The 21760-nt window shown below is 39.5% G+C and overlaps 1 protein-coding gene and 1 long non-coding RNA gene across 2 annotated transcripts; both read right to left on the bottom strand.

The window, feature by feature from the left end:
• Positions 1-1718: 1718 nt before the first annotated feature.
• gpr83 (G protein-coupled receptor 83) lies at positions 1719-19886 on the bottom strand. Its single transcript, XM_047577096.1, has 4 exons — positions 19399-19886; positions 19067-19192; positions 6934-7067; positions 1719-4752 (listed from the first exon to the last, which is right to left on the bottom strand). Exons 1-4 carry the CDS (start codon positions 19825-19827, stop codon positions 4041-4043), a joined length of 1401 nt encoding a protein of 466 aa, XP_047433052.1. The 5' UTR covers positions 19828-19886; the 3' UTR covers positions 1719-4040.
• Positions 8378-10559, bottom strand: LOC125001186. The gene is made up of 3 exons (XR_007111532.1): positions 10162-10559; positions 9786-9864; positions 8378-8731 (listed from the first exon to the last, which is right to left on the bottom strand). It is a non-coding gene; the product is annotated as an uncharacterized LOC125001186 (long non-coding RNA).
• Positions 19887-21760: the final 1874 nt, after the last annotated feature.

The raw sequence follows: 21760 nt of genomic DNA, 5'->3' as shown, positions 1-21760 counted from the left end.
ATGCATTTTCATTGCACTTTTAATCAAGGTTTTACGTATATTGGATTTTTTTTTTATATAGTGTACTGTGTCTCCACATTAATTGTATGTGTGTGAGCTATGCCGTATATATTGTGTAGTATACAGTGTCAGAGCTGTGTGAGCTCGGAGCAGATTGGTGGAGGGTTGCAGTGTGGGCTCGGTGTGACGTCTCTGCTTTTTTCTTCATTCTGAAGATTAAACTTCATAGATTCTCAACACCAGTGTGTGTCTCACTTCCCAACTGTATAACACAACGCAGAAAACAGCCTGCTACACAAACCCTCAATTTGCTCTGCGTGTCTACCTGAGGCTGCAGACCACCAACTGTACACACTACTGTGTGAATAAATGGATTAGTCAAAGAGCACGAACAGAATTTCCCCTCAGGGATCAATACAGTATCTCTTATTATTATTATTATTATTATTATTATTATTATTATTATTATTATTATTATTATTATTATTATCAGCTACCTCAGCTGCACCAGAAACAGAGGAAATGAGGATTGTACTTAACATGTCACACAGCTTCGCATGTGGACAGCTTGTGCATTTACATTTGCTTTCAACACGATGCAGGCTTTTTGAAGATAGAGAAATGTTCACACTGATTGAATACAAACATGCAAATAAATGAATAAATTTATTAAAATTCACAAAGTTACGTGAACATTACGGTGCACTGCAGAACTGAAAATGAGTACATTGACAAAGTATCCTGGTTTTACCCAGATTAGATTGTAAAAATGTAAATAAATGCAAATATCCTGATTGACCAAGGCATTTAAATAAATACACAAGTTAGTGCAGCAGCCCATTCCACTCCACGGTCCTTATTTTCTCTTCCACATTTGTTTGAAACTGTACGAAATGAGAGCAATGGGGACACAGGTGAAAAACAAAGGCAAAGTTGTTAACTGTGCTAATCATGTGCTACCGTTCCACCCAGCAGGTCCAACCTACTCTCTCATTAAACCTTTTTTTTTTTTTTTTAAATGCACAATGTGCAAACATGCAGAAAAATGCATTCATTACACCCACACTATGTTTTTTCAAAGATCCCTATGTTGGATTTCATCAATGGGGCTTTTGAAGGAACTGAAATTTTACTAAGATAAAGATAAGAGTCCTGTATGAAAGCATTGGGGACATAAATGGAGAACAGCCAAAGCCATTGTTTGTCTAATGGACATAGGATGTGGGGACTGGTATCATAATAGTCACTTAAGTGCTGCTTCAGTCCATCAGATCAGAGTGCAATTTCCCAACAACAACTATATATATATATGCATGTGTGTATATATATATATATATATATATGTGTATATATATATATATATATATATATATATATATATATATATATATATATTTATATATACACATATATATATACATATGAAGCCTCAACGTTTTTTGAAGGCCAATCGTGTTTGAAATGATGAACCACTGATTCGGTTTTTCTTTAGCACCATATGCCTCGTGTTAATATATTCTATCAGAACAGGATTTGATTGTACTGGCTCAAAAGAAAGAAAAAAGCCTGAACTTTCAAAGTGAATGTCTGGGATCGGGCTTAATTGTATTTATTTATTGTATTTTTTATCCTATTTGTCATAATGGTGTTACAGAGGCAGCAAAATGTCACTTTCCTGAAACTTCACTCAAGAGAGACATTCAAAAAAAACAAACACATTAACGTTGCAAAGGTTTTATTTTTGCAGGTGCTCACAAGTAAGCCACGAGTAAGTAAGCCAAAAAGTAAAGCAAACATTGAGTTCATGGGTAAGAAAAACAAAAAATCACATTATACACATTTTTTCTTTTACACACTACAAGTATACCCATTTGAATATGTACACACATTTTACTACACAAAAATATTCTTTTTTTCCCCACAAAAACACTAAAAACAACAATTGTCTTCTTAGCTGGTTTTAATTTCATCCATTCTTTGACTGAATTAACGTGTAAATGTGATGTTTTGTGTAGAGAAAAGTTTCCTACACAACCCCTTCCATAACACTGATACACAATTACAGAGCACCACTAAACCTGTCACACTCATTACCACCCATAAATCTATGTATCTTCATTGCCATGACAACATGGCACAAAATTGTTGCTTATTTGATTAACACGTTTTGTGTGTTTGTGCAGATGATATGGATGGTATTTTAAAAGGCGGCGAGGACACGTAACCAGCAAACATTTTCATTTATTTTCGTACAGTAAGCTCAGTGTAAACATCACAGTCAAGTAACCACATCTATGTTGTATTTACAAAAAGTGCCAGCAGTTAATCTGGCCTGAGTTTACATGAAAAAGTTTGAAAAACTAGAATACGCAAAACTTGAAATGCTGGTCATACGATCATTCGTTACTTCAGCTCATTGCTCTTATTTGCTTAGCTGTATTCTGGTCCTGTGTGTGTATTCTTGATACTCTGCAGAGACTTGTTAAAGTGTACCTGAGATATATGTAAAAATATTCTGGATGTACATTCTACTTGACTTTCTCCTTTTTTTTTTTCTTCTTCTGTTGATTAAAGTGTAAATTCAAGCTTGCATAATCCTCCTTGTTTCAACATGTGAGGATATGAAGTAAAGAAGGTGGTTGCATTTATGAATGTACTGCTGAAATCCACAACCAGACGATTCTTAAAATGACAAAAAACATGAATAACGTGCCAATATTTACTTGTATGCCTTGGATGTTTGATTGACCAAAGGTCTGACAACAATATCCACATTCAGATGGCGAATGCTTAGCGGTGTTCATTGAGTCTTCTGTGTGGACGACTCTTCCTTAATGGACAGCGTGACCGTCCAATCACGTCGACAGCTGTCCAAATCGACAGGATGGTCACGCCTCGGTCAACATCAGCTGATAAGACCAGGTCACCCTACCATCGGTGACCCTTCTGAGGAAGGCAAAAACATGTCAAGGTACGAGTGACATCGTTTTGTTATTTAAAAAATCCGTGTATGGAAAAAGGGAAAATGAAATCCATTACTGTCAGATGAAAGCTTAAAAAAGGAACCGTTTACATGGATGCTCGATGAAATTACGCAACAACATATGTTTACATGACATCAACATAATGTCCCTGGATGTATGGCCACTGCATCACAGGGCCAACACAGAAAAACAAACACTTATATATATATTCCCGTGCCACCCAGCAGGGCCGACCTTGTTTTTAAACTTACATTGTGCAAACGTGCACTTGGAAAAATGCATTCATTACACCCACGTGGTTGCACGATTATTTAGTGCTAATCAGATCTTTTTAAAGCTTCTATAACAAGCGTGTCACCACCAATTCGTGACTGTTTTTCCTTCATTCAGTTCATTCATTCGTAGTCTTACTTTGCGGACACTAGCAAGGCCACTGATAAACATTTTTACAGATCACTGTGTTGGAATTTATCACTGTGGCCTTTGAAGCACTTAAAGTGGAACTAAAATAAATATAAGATAAATCTGACTGCAGTAATATTTATCTATTATTTTTTCCCCAAATGTAATATACCCTGTAAGTCCTCTAGATAAACAACAGTGAAGGACAAACAAATTGAAAAATACTGCACTTGAATGGAAAACTGAAGCTGTAGAGGTAAACTTATTAGCAGAGCTCGTCAACAGTGCAGACTCGGGAAGGCTGCTTAATGAAAAGACTCACAGTTAGAAAATCAGTCACTGAGTCACTGCCTCCGTTATCGTGACCACCAATCAACTGAAAGGTTTTAATGTGTGTGCAATTGCGTTTGGCATCCTGGGTGAGAATGGTATTTCAAAGGTTGATTTTTTTTTCTTTTCTTGTGAACCATAAGAATAGAAAAAGAAAAAAAAAGCACGGAGATGCTATTTGACGTGACTCATGGTCATCACAAAAGCCTTTTTCTTTTATCTTGCTGCAATTGAAATCCTGTGTCCTCTGAGATTTTACTGCCCTTCGTTTAAAAAAGAACAACTTCATGTGATTTTTAACAGGATTGTAGGCGCCGTCTCCGGTCAGCTCACGGCCACGATGGGCTCCACTGAGAGGATGTCCGTTCTCCCTGTGAGCGCCTGCCTGGCAGTGAAGAGCACATGCGCGTCCTTCAGGTTGTGGGACTGACTAGAAGTGGCGTAGCTCGGCTGTAAGGACGACTGGCCCACGTGTGACGAGGCGCGCCGCGGCCTTGAGGACTCGTGGTTGTCTGGCCAGGCAGTCCTGTGACGGGGGGCGACCGCCGGGCGAAGCTCCGGCTCCAGCCCGACCACCGCCCTCCGGCTCTTCCTGCACTTGTTGAGGAGGTGCCGGAGCTCCTGGCGGAAGATGGGGTTGAGGCAGCAGTAGATGAAAGGGTTGTAGCACGTGGAGCTCATAGCCAGCCAGTGAAAGCAGAAGTACAGCGCGTTAGAGGAGTGGATGGCCTGGCTGGACAGCAGCACCACGTAGCAGTTGAGGGGAAACCAGCAGACAGCGAACACCCCGACCACCAGGAGCAGCATGGCCAGCGTTCGCCTGCGCTTCCTTCTCTGGGTGGCGTGCTGAGCTGTCGTGGCGTCGCCGATGGTGTTGTGGCGCCAAAGCCGACGGGCCACTGTGGTGTAGCAGGCGCTGATGATGAGGAGAGGCAGCATGTACAGCAATATGAAGGTCAAGAGGTCGATGTACTGCCAGTAGACGTCCGACGGCTCTGGGAAATCTGGGACACACAAGCTGCGCTCCTTCTCCTTGCTGGTTTGGGAACGTGATCGCAGGGAGAAAAAGAAAGGAGGACAGGTTAGAGAACAGTGGGATCAACTAATTATGAACAAAGAGCTGCTGCAGTCAGATCTTAAACTGACCACAGTGAAGATCTGAAGGAATGAAAGTGGTTCTGTTTCAGCTTCAGTTTGTCATGTCTTTTATGTGTTATTATTGTGTCTCTCGATTCACTCCACATTTAATGGGCGTGCTGAGCCTGCACACCTCGCTGCAGCCTTTCAAAGTCGGGTGCTCATCTCTGACATGACAGCACTTTTGACTTCATGCACACACGGGCACTAAATCCAGCTTCGCACAAGGAACAGTTTAAGACCACACAGTGAGGTTTCTCTCTCTTCACACTGAAGGCCGACGCAGGGAACTCAAGTAGCAGTCACATGATTGCGGCCGTCAATCAAGCTCCGATATTTTGCTGCATTGTATTAGAACTAGATTTATATTCGAGAAAGTATAGAATAGAGTTGTTTGAGATTGTTGTGTTGTTCCGGTGTAACTCTGAATCAAGGAATATATAATGGTTAATCAGAACAATTACTGATATATACTATATTATATCTATCTTTATCTAATAATTAAGGGTAAATCAGAATGACAGTCCCCTTTCTCATGAGGTTTTTATAATCAATTCTAAAGTAGTGGACTTCAGGTTGGAAAACAGTCAGTGTGTTTACATGCACGTGAAAAAAACAAATTATTGCCTTAATCGGACTATAACAGGAGAACTTTAGTGCATGTAAACACGTTACTTCGATTAAAATCGGAGTTCTCATTACCCGATTGAGACACCCAGATAATGCGATTGAATCGGAGTTTTCAATTGGATAATGCGTGTGCGCATGCTCCACGACCGCTGCGCTGACGTGTGACCCCAGAACAAAAACGTCCAAGAAAGCCGATCACAGAAGAAGACGATAAACACAGCCGTCTGAGGGATAGCGCGGATCTTACCTGCATCAGAAGTGGCGCGAACATTACGTACATGATTAAAAAATGTACTATTATCTGTCTGATTGTTGTTTGAAATGTTGATCTGCCGCATGAACGACTCTTGTTTATTATATCACGTAATAGGCCGTATTAACGTGGTATTAACCCACTGAAAAGACACGTATCGCCACCTAGTGTGGAAGAGGTTATTCGATTTCCTTGCGCTGCATGTAAACTGGGACCAGGACTGTAGTGAGAAAGTTGAATTTTGAGCATAGCTCGATTAAGCTCTGCATGTAAACGCACTGACTGAGAAGGATTATGTTGACATTAGAAAATGATTTAAGGTCATTATGATGAACACATTTCCCACTGATATTCACACCTTATTGAGATTTAACGAGAAAAAGAGAAAGGAAAAAAGCACAAACTAGAAGCCACTCATTCATCACTGCATCTTCATTTTGGTTACCCTTGCTACTTACTTTTTTATGCCTCCTGAAATTAAGTAAATCTGTAAATCTCTTTCAAGATCCTGAGTTTTTACTGGGGAGTTAGTTCTTTAACAACGCACCAGGATGTCCACAAAAATAGTAACTCATAATTGGAAAACTTGTGGTAAATGCACTGTTGCAATTATCTTATTTCACAGACATTCAACAACGAATCAATAGCTACTGATTCAATAATGTAGTCTGGTAACTCGTCGTTATCCACTACAGATCCTTAAATCTGATTATCTGGGACATACTCACTTGTTACTGATTAATTAAGTTGACCTTTCATGTCTTATCTTTGTTGTTGGTAAAACAATATAGATACTATGTGCATATATTAATGTGACATGAAGTATGGTAAGTTTGTGAAGCTAAGCAATGCTCAGAGTTAAATAAATAAATATATATAAATAAAAACATGATCTGACAGATGTTCAGTGAGAAAGACGACTTAGGTTTACAATTCTGCCCCTAATTCATGTTGCTGTATCACCAGCATTAATCTCCAGAAATGATATGTGTTTATTTTTAAACACATAAACACTGACTGTGACTGTGGATGGATGGGTCAACAAAACCCTGCACTTAACTTAGATCCATGCAGATGCCGTTCATTCCCCAGTTAATTCTTATGTTTGTGGTGGAATATTTGTAATTCTAAATCATATTTCACGTCCATCCTTAACCCCTCTCTCTGAATGACATGTGCGACTGTGTATCGTTTTACCTGTACGCAAATGTCAGGAGCTTTTGGTAGATGGCATGCGGGAGCGAAAAGCAGCTGGCCATTATCCAGATGACAGCGATCCAAACGCCTCCTTGAGCCGGAGACATGCGGGGTCTCAAAGGATATAAAATCACCTTATAGAAAAGAAAAAAATCACCAGAGTCAGCGCAAACACGCACACTGTACAACAGATCAGTATTAGACATGGAGTCATGGCTTCCACTAGGAGAAAACGCTGCCCTTGAACTTTTGTACCTGCTTTTGTTGTCATGGTATAGACTTTATTTCTCTGTAACTCTTTCATGTGCTGCTTTTTTTTTAAGCTTCTTCCTTGATGCTTCACACCGTGCTTTACTTTCTGTGGTCCCCCCCTTGATTGTTTGATTGGTAATAGGAAGGTGGACGTGATGTTATGTCTGATTGCTGTATATACCTCTGCCTTTCCCTGTCCTTTGTAAAGTCGTCTGTGAAGTTACCACTGTGGATTTTGACGTTACTCCTGTTGATGTTTCAGTTCAGTTCAGTTCCTTGCCCTTGCCTGTTTTCTGAGTTTTTTTTTGTCTACCGTTAAGTTTTGGCATTTCTTAACTCACTTAACTCAGCTGATGGGTAAACCCACCAGGGTTGACACCACTAAATAACTAAATCCTTACTAGACTGGATCAAAGATAGATTCTGTCTGACTGTCGCAGTGATCACGCAACTATTTTCTGTGTACGGAAAATGAAACGCTCTCATCTTCCTCTGAAATGCATTGAAATAAGACAAAGTAAGAATATTAATTTAGACATTTTTTTTTTCTTTGATTGCACTAAGTTGGTACAGATTCCCACTTATGTCTTTTGCTGAAGAAGCCCGGGACTGTTATTATTCAGAACTCACACGAGTTATTGATAAGCACAACCCCATGGAAAGACATTAAAGTCAAAATCAACACTTGCCCTGGATCAGCTCTGAATTAATTAACCTTTTTAAATGACGTGATAAAGCTCGGAAGAATTACAGAAAAATGATGGTTGCTACTGACTTTGAAAAACACAGATCACTAAGGAATTTATGTAAACAAACACTTGTAATGCTAAACCAGAGGCCTGTATCACAAAGCGAGCTCAACTGTCTCCCAACCTGTCCAGCTGAACCTGTCCACAACAATGACAATCTGGGTAAGCGGTGTCACGACGCTGGTTGTCATCTCAGTATCTTAACCGTATCTTACAGTACATGACGGTAGGAGAACTGTGGGTAATTTTACAGTATATGCCAGTGTGTTATAAAATCTGCCATTTCTGCATTCGTATAAATCTCAATGAAGAGACATTCTTTTGTTATTGCCAATCATTCCTAACTTCTGACCTCGAATAAAATTCAGATGCAGACCTTTCAGTAATAAGTCTGAGAACTCTGGTGTAGAACACAAGAGAATATGCATGCCATAACATTGCTGTAGTTTTATTACAAAATGCTCATTTGTACAGCAGACTTTGTAAGATTAGTAACATTGAGAACATTTGCATTAAAAAAATGAGAAGGTATTGCATTTACCATATTTGGAAGAAACTATCTCCAATACAAACATTAGCGACAGACTTTACTGAACTACATAACCTCAGACACTGAATTAAAATACCATCTAAAACTGTGTAACACTACATTAAAGTAGAACAGTCTAGCTTGAAAACAAGTCTATCGCATGTGAACAATGACAGTGGATGTTGAGAAAGAAAAGAGGGGAAGAAAGAAAGAGCGAGCACTTCTCAGCAGGGTTTGGCTGGTCTCCTCAGTCACTGATGACAAGTGCCTGTAAAAAAAAATAAATGCTTGGGTAGTGCATTTTCTGAAAAGATCTTCACAGTTAAGGGCATCAGTTACATTCTGTGTGTCAGTTTGGGCAAGACCAACATTTACAAGCTATTCTTCGAGTTTGAAAAGCAAGTCTGACTGACTAATGTCATGCATCTGTTGATAGTCCTCTATGATAGTCTGAATCACAGAGGCTGGAAGTAGAAATTTGTCTTGCAACTTGAGATAAAACATCGCTAACTTTCTGAAGAACTGATTTTCTTCTACAGCCTCTGGGCAGACCTCTGTTTGCTCACAACTCAACTGACCTGGCTCATTAATTTGCATATCACTATCTCAATCAATATCTCAGGAACTGGACGGATTCACAACGCAGTCCATCAAACCCTATTCAGAGCATTTTTTAATGTTTCCTTGAAATATGTGATGTGAATGAAGACTGGACTTTAAATCGTTTGTCACAGTTTCTGAAAGGGCATGCCACCTCTTTCCCCTCTATGATATGCTCTTTCAAATGTGAGAAAAAGTTCTGAGTATTGTCACATTTAGTACCTCACAAGCCAACATGAAATGTCAACCACACCACACAGTGTAGACCTAGACTGGCCACGACAGCAGCGGTAGCTGTGAGATTTAAATGTTCTGAACTTCTGGAAAATTCTATGACATCCAGGAAAAACATACTTTAAAGAAGAATTGGGTGTGCAACTGTGGGTGAGTACGTGTGCCTCACATGTTAACATATCAGCGTATGTCTGTCTTTGACAACAAAAATGTATTTTCAGGTTTTGTGTGATAAAAGAGTAACTTCTGGCATTTAAGAAAGTAGGCTACTGTGTGTTAGCCAAACACAGCAACACTTGGCTAATATGACAATATCATGCAGTTTAAATGCACAGACTTGCCTATATGATGAAATGATTAAGCAAAGTTAAGGAAGCTGATTGTTTTTCCTTCTTCAATTCACTGACTGAGAAAGACAGACAATGGAGTACATGATAAAATGCGTTTGATTTTTTAATGTTGCTCCTGGCTGGAGCACACCGACACACCTTACTTCTCCACCTGGTGAGAGACTGGCGATTATAGATCCCAACTCAATCCCTTCGGAAAAAAATCCTCTGTTCAGCTCTATAAAAGCACAAGTTAACACAAGTTAGTTATATCCTCATAAAATTGGCGATTAACTTTAATAACGTAACAACCTCTAAGATGTTAATGACACATACATTTTACAAAAAAAAAAAAAACTTTATGAAGGTCAGCAACACCTACAGCTAATTGAGCTCAAGCTAGCTACAGAGCTTGCTCTATTGAAACAGACCTAAAAAAAAACAAACATCTGAAATGTCAACAGTTCAATTATCATGCAGACAAAACAACACTGGACACTAGCAATTCTGGGAGATAAGCATAACTTTACCTCACCTGCTCTGTTGAACTCCACATGGACTTCTTGAATGGAGCTGTGCTCTCCAAAGTCAAGTTCAGGAATAGCCAGTCGGTATATTGTCACTCAAAAATGAGGAGTTTGAGAAGTTTGATCAGTAAAGAAGTACTATCATCAAAATAGAAACAGAAACCCGCAATCATCAGTGAGATGCTGGTGGATAATGACTGGACTTGAGAAGGGACGTCTCCACTGCTCGACAGAAAATACTATTTTATGCTGGTAAATTACAGTTTCTTATTGTTGACTGAAAATTGACTGTTAATTATTACTATTTAAAATACAGTAATATATTGTAGTAAGATGCTGTAGTAATCCACCATAAATTTACAGCAGTTCATTACAAATACTCTTTTATGCTGTTAAATTACAGTTATCTACTGATATTGTTAAATGACTCATTTAACTATTAATTTACATGTGAGGGGTGAATATTTAACAGTATTTTACAATTATTATAAAACACAGCAGGATACTGTTGAACGCGCACGTATAAAAGGGCGGGTTCCAAGGTAGCAGACCAATCACAATCATGAGGCTGATCCACCAGCAAAAAAGGAGCAAAGACTGATTCTCCTCAAATATAAAGAAGAAAAAGTAAATCTCACCGAAAAGTCAAATACCGCGGCTGCATCGAAGAGATGCCACATGGCATGACAAAGGACAGCAGATTGCATAAATGCGTAAGTTACAGATCAATGGCTCAATTAGTTTACATTTACCGCAGCTATGAATCCCAATCACTGCACTGCACAGATGACAATTAGTGTCATTCCCCCAGATGTAAAACCTCTGGAATAAAAGCAGATAAAAAACAAGCACAAAAACATCATTTCATCTGTGGAGTTGGATTTCTTAATTCCATAATGTTACATGGACTACAATAAAGATGGAAGCTGATGCCCCAGTTACATCATATTCATACATCATGTTGTTGGCCGGAATGAAATTATCCTGCTTGTGAGGTTGTGAGCGTAACCTCTGAAAGTTACCCTGACACGAAGTAAGTAACTTCAGAGTAAGTTACCATGGTATCATACCTCGATAAGAATAAATCCAGCTTTGTGGCACTGGAAACCCAGGATTAACCCTGAAGTTACGTCGCTAAACCCGTGATCGTGATACAAGCCTCAGATTTCCATAAAAATCAACTGAAATCATGAACAATCCAAAATAGAAATATTAATAACATCCTCAGCAAATCAATTTAAAGAACCAGTACCCAGATTCGTTTCAATAATGACATCATTCAAGATTAATTAGTTATCTCAAACATTTTTAACCAACGTTTTACATCTGTAGTGTAGGTAGTTCTTACATGTCTGACTCTTCTGCAGCGAGTGCCGTCTCTTGCTTCTCTTTCTGTATAACAGCTCTTTTTGTATTTGTAAAATACGACCTGATGAAGTTCAATTTTTATCTTAGTTATTATTCTTTCATTAATTGTGTGTGGGTACTGTGGGTTTGTGGGAACAATGCCTTATGCATAATGTATGTGACTGTGTCTGTTGTGCTGTGATCGTTTTGTTGTGTTGCACTATGTTTCTCTTGGATCTCCTTCCAAAATAAGATCTCAAGCGGCTCTCTGTGGTTTGTGTTATGAATTCGGTTAATTTAATGAACTGGCTAATGTTCCATTGAGATGTAAATAGTGATTTACTGATTTACTAGTATAGGTAAAGCTTATATAACACTATCTTTCTTTATGGCTGCATGAAAAAAAGGAAGAAATGTATTTTTATTCCGTATTTATTTATTATTTTGATGTGTATTAAAGGAACCAAAAGCATTACATATATTTATCTACCTCAGAATCTATTCCTTTAATAAAAGTCTTTCTTCTCTTATCCACTTTCATGAGGTCACTATCTGTAGTGCTTCCCTGGTTTCCACATACCCTAAACGGAGCATTTGTTGGCTCTGCTGCCCAGCAAATCCCAATAAACTGGGTTTAGGTCCGGTCATCTGATGCCACAACCCATCAGTCTGCTTCTTGGTCAAATAGTTCAGAGAGAGCAGAGCTGTGCTTCGGCTCATTGTCCTGTTAAACAAACAAATGATGGCCCCACTGAGCACAAGCCATACTGTGTCTGTGCAGGGCGTAGTGGTAGTGAAGGGCTGCTTCATAAGGTCTCATAACAGTTGATTGTGAAACATTTCTGCTGCTTGAACTCTGGGAAATATTTATGTGGGCTCTATCCTGATGAGGTACCACTAATGTGCTTTGTGATGACACACTTTCATCTGCACCAGAGGTAATTGTAGATCTCATGAGAGCCAGTTTCATCAAAGCATTTGATGATTTCTGGAGTCGGCAAATTTCCAAAGTCCTTTATTTTCCCGACTTACTAACCTTCGAGATGAAACATTAGTCACAAAGCTATTATTAACAATGTGACACACGACTTGTGAGATGCTGTGCGTTGAGAGTTTCAATTCAATTTATATAGCGAGAGATTTGTGGATGTAGAACCACAGGCAGATTCGTTGAAAAGTTCTAATGAACCTATCTGCCATGAATCCAAACTCCACTAATAATAAACACACTTGAAGGACAATAATATGTTATTGTATAATATATGTATCTGAACTGTCTCATTTTACGAATTTACATTAAGTGCATTTCTTTGCAGATACCGGCACAAAAACCTTATATATATATATCTACCACATGGAGGGCATATGCAAAATGCTGCTTATATTCGCAATCTCAAAGGCCCCCTTCGTGATTTCTTATTTTTTGCATCTTTGTCACATTTAAATGTTTCAAACAAATTTAAATATTAGTCAAAGATAAAACAAGTGAACACAAAATGCAGCTTTTGAATGAAGGTCTGGCGCCTAAAATATGTTGTTTAAGGCTTTTATTTGGTGATGGTCATAATTCTACCATAAATTATTCCAAACTGATGTTTAAAAACACCCCCATTCAGTGTCTGGAAATGCTGTTATTTTGTTGTTGCCTTTTATCACCTTGCCATGCTTTTTAGACTGCAATTGCTCACTGTTAGCGATTATATATTTTTTGTTACAAAGTCTGTTTTTTATTAATATGAGTTGTCCGTCGCAATAGATTTCAGTAAAGTGAAAATGTCATTCTCTGCCAGCTATTTCTGTTGTAGGGACCAGATTTGATGTAACAGTAATTGGAAATGGGGCAAAATCGCAGGAGGAAGATAGAACAGAAAAGGTGCTTTTGTTTTTACACAATCAACACAACCCACAGGAAGAAGCCAAAAAGTGGGCAAAAACTAATATGCAATAAGTCGAACTGTTGAAACATGGAAACTAAACTAGAAAACATTGTACAGCAAACTGTACATATGCACACAAGAAGAGAGCGGGCGTAAAACTAAACAGTGGCTAAGAGTGAAAATAAGCGACAGGACAAGATAACAAAACAGGAAAGCAAATGATGACCCACATTCAAAATAAAGACACAACAATATGACAGAGAAGGTAGTTGAGGAAAGTAACTAAGTACAAATTTGATTGATCTGTGCTTTAACTAAAATTCTTCATGTCGTTTTATTACTTACTGGTGGTCTATTAACAGAAACAGAGAATTTCATAAACACATAAATTATCTTAGTATTTAATCATTTCATGGTTTTGTCTGTTGGTCAGACAATACAAGCAAACGTGAGAGAATATGTTCTGAATATTTACACGCCAGACCATCAGCAGATTCAGCAAGAAAATGATCCACAAATTGTGTGTTCATATAAATAAAAGCATCTGTGATAAATACATTATAATATGTAAAAAAAAAAAAAAAATTAAAAAAATAGTACATTTACTATTTGTGCACATCTTCCTCTTGTACAGCTTGAGAAAGTCATAGTGGGAGGGGGGTTACCATTATCATTCTCTACAGACGCCACCTAACTGGTGCTAAAAATACCACCACTTGAAAAGAAACAGGGATGATAAGTCAATCAAGTGTAAGATGAAAAGCTTTGCATGATTGACAGCAACTAAAGCGCCCAATGTGCGGCAGGGGGCTAGGACATGGGAGGAGGCAGGAACATCAAACAAAATACCCTTAATGTGACTGACTTTATAGATAGCAAAAGGTTGTGCTATAATCAGATAGGAGAACACAAGCTAAAGAGGTATTCAAGAAAAACCAAGAAAAAACAGTCCACAGCACGCTGAGGGGACTCAAAAACACAAGGAGCAAAGAAACATCAGGAAACTGCAGGTAAGCACAACATGTGTGTGTTCAGGGAATATAGGCCAGGACTATATATACGCACTATATATACACTGCCTGCCAGGTCAAAAAAAGTCAGATTCAACTATGCAAATAAGTACGAGAGACCTATTGGATAATTATTGCATGTGTGATTAACTTTCAGCTGGCAACAAGTTATTTAACCAAGTGACTCCCGACCACTTTGCCACCGCACATTAGTGTTGCTGTGAGAGATCATCAGGTGTGCCACGGGAAATTATCCAATTTTACTTTATTGGCCAAAAAGTTATTATTCATATACTGCAAATAATTAGTTTGTCTATGCCAGCAAGACGTGTAGTGACAGGCAGGCAATTAAATCCTCTTCCACTACATGGCTGAAGGTAGATAATTAATCTGTCTATCTACCTGTTGCCATTCAGACAACGCCACTAGTCATGATGGTTGGAGTGAAACAGCAGTGATAGCCATGGATAAATACTGGAAAAGAAAAAGTACTCAGCCCAAACTGGAGAAAATTCAGACCCAGCTGAAGGTATTATTATGAGTAGTGGTCATAAGAAAGCAAAAAAAGGTGAGCTCAAGACAGTACAATGAAAGTTATCTTTCCCTTGGATTTACTTTTACCGGGAAACCAAGCTGACTCTGTCCTACTTGATGTGTGGAGAAAAGCTGTCTAACACTGCAATGCTTCTATGTGAACTTAAACGCCATCACCACACAAAAAAACCCGTCCCTTCAAAACAGAAACACAGAGTACTTTCTTAAACTGCATGAACAGACTGAGAAACATGCAGCTTTATTGAGGGAAACCACAAAGATGAATGAAAGAGCCTTCAAAGCTAGAAGTGGCTGAACCAGTTGACAAATTCAAACAGCCACACACCGTAGCAGAGACAATAAAACTACCTGCCTGGAAATAAGCCGGGCTTTTCTAGCATGACTGCCATAATAACTAAAGAACACGGAGCGGAGAGACGCATACTGTGGTGGTGGAAAAGATGTTGTCTGAGAAATCAAATCAAATCAAGAACTGTCCAACGCCTTATTAAAAACTGTAAGCACAGTGGGGAACCATTGTCTTCCAGGAGGAAATGTGGTCGGAAAAACAATCCTGATTGATCATGGTTGGCAGTCAATCAAATTGAAGAAAAACAATAGTATAGAGTAGAGTAGAGTACAATATACTCAAGGCTATGTCTCTCAGTGAAAGTAAAAGGATTTCCACATGTACAATGTGAAGGGAACTCAGGGGATTGGGACTGAACAGCTGTGTAGTCTAAAGAAAACCACTAACCAGTGAGGCTAACCAGAAAAATGGCTTCAGCTTGCTAGGGAGCATAAAGATTGGACTCTGGAGCAAAGGAAGAAGGTCATGTGCTCTCATGAGTCCAGATTTACCCCTGTCCAGAGTGATGGGGCATCAGGGTAAGAAGAGAGGCAGATGAAGTGAAGCCCCCATCATGCCTAGTGTCTACTGTACCAGCCTGTGGGGTCAGTGCTATGATCTGAGAATGAGGTCAGCTGACTACCTGAATGTACTGAATGACCAGGTTATTCCATCAATGGATTTTTTGTTCCCGGGTTCCAAGATGATGATACCAGAATTAATCAGGCTGAAATTGTGCTCAAGACGGGTTCAGGGACCACGAGATATCATTTCCACACATGGATTGGCCACCACAGAGTCCAGAGACCTTAAACCCATTGAGAATCTCTGGGATGTGCTGGAGAAGGATTTGATCAGTGGTCAGAGTCTCCCATCATCCATACAAGATGAAAAATTAGTGCAACAGTGGATGGAAATAAATCTTGTAAAACAATGATACAACATATGCGTGCTGTAATCAAAGCTATAGGCGACCCAACGAAATATACAGCGTCTGACCTTTTATTGGTGGCAACTTCTTTTTGGCCAGGCAGTGTACGTACACGTGAAGCTAATGAGGGGAGCAGCATAGGAGCACAGGTGGTAGCAATTTTTATATTAAACAGTCCAAAATTAAAAACCATGACACCAACTTTGAGCCAAGAAAAAACACTGAACCTCAAATATGCGGTGCTCTTACAGGCACCACCACATTAATTACAGTTACAAAGCAGCAGTGGGAGCAAATTATTATTCAAGCTAATCTGTTTGCTATTCATTGTGCAGCACCCTAATAGGTTTTATCACATGGGCGACGTTGTGATTCCACATTATTGTGTACTGTGAGAACAGGAGAGCAGTTGTAGACTGAAGAACATGATGACAGTTTATGCCCTTGTACATCTCCGTGTCTTCATGCTGGAGTGGGGGGGTGGGGCGGTTATTTGTTACTTTCAGATACCTCATAAGCACTGCCGGTTTTACACAGGGGCCAACAGGGGCCAGTGCCCCTGTAAAATTGCTCCTGGCCCCTGTCGTGGCCCCCGTGCTGAGCTTTATTAATTTCTTACAGCAACATGCGCTGGCTCAAAGATCAGAACCAACGACTCCTTGAAATGCTACACACACAGTGTTACCCGCTTCTGAAAGACCGGCAGCGCGAATTGGAACTTTGGATGTGAAAGTGAACAGCCAGCAGCCCTGCATGGACAACGATTCAATTTCGTAACATCAGTGATGAAATAACGTCACATATTCGTGTTTTACTGTTGTTCACTACAAAGATAAAATCTGTTTTTATTGCGCTTGATCACAGCTTGGTCTTATTATGTTTGTGAATAAGCAAAGCTATTGAAGTCAGTAAACATGATGTCATGCTTGGGAAATGGGTGAAATAACCCAAAGCATGTAGCTACTTGTTTAATGAAAAACTTGAATGGCCTTCTGAGAGTAGACGCTACAATCCTCTCCATTTTCTTTTTAGTAAGTTATCATCATGAAACGGAGCAAGAAGGACGTTATGTCCTTTTTTATTTTTTATTTCTAATTTTCCTCCTTGCTGTACACATAGGGTGAGATGATGAGTGATTTAGATAAAGATAGTGTGATTGTACATTTAAGCCTCATGCTGTGAAAAAGAATTCTGCATGTAGCTAAATGATTAGATTAGAAAAGTGTCATTGTGCAGATAAAAGTTTTATTTTATGCAAAAACCGAAATCTTATTTTACAAAAAAGACAAACATGGTTTCAAGGTTTATTGAGCACATTTTATTTTATGTTGATTGAGACAAAGAATTCTTGTCTTATTGTATTAACACTTAATGAATTATGTTTTGGTTTTAAACAAATTAAACATGTTGAACGCTTAAATATTGCCCTGTTTTGCCCCCCTGAAAAAAAACACTGGCCCCACCTCGGCCCCCCCTGGTAAATTTGATCTAGAACCGGCACTGCTCATGAGAATTCAAGATGAAGCTGGAAAACATTACATGCAATGTAATGAAGCCGTTCATAATGATTAAAGATGCCGATGCCTTCAGTAGACACAGATGGCTTTGCTCTTATTGACCTGTATCTTGGTATATAACTATATAGAGACAAGCTACCTGGCAATATTTGTATTGTCTTTATATCATTGGTATTCATAAATAACGATGCTTGTTTTTGTTTTTTTTTGTTGTTTTGTTTTTTTACTGCAGTTACGCCATCTAGTTGTTGTTGTTTGTTTTTCCCCATCACCAACTCTCCTTCGTCCAATTGAATCACACATTATGTGAGTTTATCTCAAGCAGTTTCGATAATGAGAAAGCAAGATGTGACCAAAGCGACTGCATGTGTCAGTCAATTCATTATAGAACGTTTCAAATCCTTAGGAGATAAGATATGAAATCGCCTGCAGCTTGGCATTTCCAAGAAGCTGCACCCCCCTGTGTCTACTATGTATGTGGCTGCTGTTCAAGGGGATAAGTTGGCAGGCATCCACTGTGTAAATTCACTCATTTATTTGACACGTTTTCTCAGTCATTACTGTACCTGGCCTGGCCTTGGGGAAAAAGTGACATTCTTTGATTCCTTTGATCACTTTATTCTTGCTCCCTTATTGATATCACTTCAAAACATTTGACATTTATCCCATTCTTAAAATGACGTATTACTCCTTTTATTCTTCAACAAGGGATTCACACGTTCATACTTAATACTAGTGTGCGACTGACCTGCAGTGTTCAGTTCTCTGCGTGCTCCAAACAATAGCAACTGTAACTGTAGGTCTCATGTTGGATTTGAAGCTAAAAAATGATGGTCAGCAGTTACTTCCACTAAAAATTACTCTGACACTCACAAAACCAGAGAAGAGGTCTGAGTAGAGGGTTGGTGGGAGGCAGAAGGAGGGATTTTCTGTTGTCGTCCGGAGATGTGCATATGTATTTCAGACCAACCACAGCTGCCATGGCTCATGTGCTGTTACATTTCTGGGGAGATGCACAAGTGAATCACGGTGTAGGCTACTAACGGCACAGATCTGACGCAGCACCATAAATCCTGCTTTAAATAATCTAATTTTTTAATGTTCTTTTTAAAAAATGTAAAGTGGGTTGCTGAAGAAAATTTAATTTAATGTACTTTATTGGAGATTATTCTGTTATCAACACAGGCATTTGATTTGACTCGCACCATTACTAACCTAATATAGTAGAAACCACCCAGTCAGGTTAGAATCCATACTTTCACACATACCTGCAATGACTTAGTATTGATCTAGTGAGACTTTGATTAAACTGCTGAACATGAGGTGTACAAACCATCGGCGTACAAACCTGACGCCGATCCAGCGCGATGGCAGTCAGTGTGAGTGTGGAGACATGCAGGGAGCAGTACTGTACAAAGCGACTGATGTGACACATTACTCTCCCAAACACCCAGGTGCTGTTCACAAAGCGTACCTGCGAAAACACACACGCACACACACACAATGCAGTGTAAGTCATGCATCAAAATTCATCCAAATATGCTGAGACATAACATTTTCAAGTTCATCACACTCGTTATCAAGTGGCGAATAATAATAATAATAATAATAATAATAATAATAATAAGAGAGGAGCCTTATGCTGTCACCACTTTATACAGCATTATTATTTGCTCTTACCAGGGTAAAAGGTGTATTGAGGACCGTGATGAAGATATCAGCTACCGCCAGGTTCAAAATAAAAAAGTTGGTGGCGGACTGGGCGCGCTTGTTTTTTACCACCACATGACACACCAAGGTGTTCCCGAACAGGGATATCACGATGATCAGTGAATACGTGGCCACAAGCAGCGCCTTGACGCTACCGTCCTGCGACTCCCCGCCGCTGCTCTTCTTGCTGGCCAAGGAGCGCCAGTCCTCCAGCATCCCCTCGTCAAAGTCCAGGAGGAAAAAATCTGAACTCCGGTTGCCCGATCGTCTGGACACGTTAAGTAAACGATTCGTGTACGTAAACAGAAGTGAGGAGTCATTGAGTGTCTGTCCCGCCACTGCCCCGTCAGAGCTGCTCATCCAGAGGACCACCAACAACCAAACACACACAGCTCCCATCTTATCTGCCCTGCTTTTCTATATCTTTTCTTTTCCTTCCTGAACTAAGACCAGCAGTGTGCAACACTTGCTCACTGAAGTGATGCAGACAAACTGAAGCAACAAGTGGAGTCATGCGCCTCAGCAGAGAGAGAGAGGGAGAGAGAGAGAGAGGGAGGGAGAGGAGGAGGGTGGTGGGGGTGACTGAGTGACACTGCATTAAACCAAGCTGTGTAACTTCTGGTGAAGAGCTACAACAGCGGCCTCTGTGTCCATATGTGGTAATTACAGGTTTTCAGTGCACAGCTATTTTTATTATATTATATTTTTATTATTATATTTTTTCTTCAAAGGTACTTTACACGAAACCCCATACTGTCGATACAGGCTGCTAAGGCAAGGTCTTACAGCCCTTTGTGGATTAGCCTGAGTGGCTTCTCTTCTTTTAGTCATTTAGACCAGCCCATCAGGTTTGTGTGTGTTGCTTAAAGTAGCTTATTTTTTGTTAATAAATCAAAGCTTAATGCAATTTGTGAGTCACTGGAGAAGCACTCTCAGATGCTCCTAATATAATCCTAAACTCCCCACCAGTCATTTGAAGAAGCTACTTGGATGATGAAACGTCTTCAAGAAACTTTACAAGTCCAGTTGCCCTTTAAAGCGTACCTACAGACACACATGTCACCTAACACTAAGCTGCCACTTCAACAATGTTTATCCACATACAGGAGAAGTCAATGTTGGCACCCCTCAGTAATTCTTCAGTTTTATAGAAAGTTGCAAATTACTCTCTCTACACACGCCTTTCTCTCATATATTTCTTGCTGATCTACGCTCAATGACATGTTTGCTGCAGGGTGGAGGTGCTGTTTTTAAAGTCAACTGCTGCCCACATCACTCATATACTATTCAGAGAGGGGCATTTCTCTCGTTTGAAGCTCTGAATGAACTGTACGGATGTTTTGAGAACTGTCTTCACCACAGACAATCACCCATCCCTGCATTTGCTGAGGACAGCTGGAGATTTCCTTCACACTTTTCATCTTTTTGAATCACTGGGATGTCAGCCAAGGCAAGTGCAGTTTGTGTATGAATTCAACCAGAGGCAGACATGCAATTATTTATTTATTTTTTGTCGGCATTTATCTACATAGTTGAGGTTAAGGGAGTCGCATAACGCAGCCCATGTTTTTGCAAATAGTCAATAGATTTTTTCAGATATATTTTCTCCAGTAATATTTATTCATGAAGAAGGTTCAACCACTGGGAGATGTTTAGAGACTGTTAACTAGAACAGACATGCAATTTAATGGGTAAAAAAAAAAGCAACTCACATCCAACCTCTGTAATTATCGGGTTGAATGTGGCACATAATGCTACACGTCACTTGTCAAGTGAAGGATGTCAGATTCAACAGAGAGCAGGTCCTTTTCATGTGGCACCTTTGGGCAGATAGTCTTTAAAAAATCAAATGCAAGAGAAACACGGATATTCAGTAGTCCATGAATTCTTCTGCCCTTCCAAAACCTATAAGCCACAGTACAACTTAATACAACGGTGCTGTGTTGAGTTGGGCTAACCTCAAGAAGCGATATGAGGTCCTCTCCAGTTTTTCTCATCATTGTTACTCCTGGACAGCCCTGACTGAAGTCAGTGTTTGAGATAAGTTATCATTTCTTCCTCCACTCCTACACTTAACATGGAACTTTTTTTTTCCATGTGGCCCCAGAGAGGCTAGATCAAGCCCCTGTAGAGATCAGCTATTTACATGCAAGTATATCTTGCAAAGCAAAAGCAGCCTTAATTGATCTGTGCTAAGTCATGAAGTAAATTTACCTTTAAATGGTAGTTTGAACGTGCCACAGCTGACATATATGAAAATGATCTGTTATTCAGTAGATTGATTATCAAGCACTGAGAGCAGCTGAATTCAATAACTGTGTCAAGGAATAAA

The sequence above is a fragment of the Mugil cephalus genome, chromosome 2 (genome assembly GCF_022458985.1).
Source record: "Mugil cephalus isolate CIBA_MC_2020 chromosome 2, CIBA_Mcephalus_1.1, whole genome shotgun sequence".
Lineage (NCBI taxonomy): Eukaryota > Metazoa > Chordata > Actinopteri > Mugiliformes > Mugilidae > Mugil > Mugil cephalus.
Note: the sequence above shows the minus strand (reverse complement) of the source record. Positions and strands in the feature narration are given on the sequence as shown.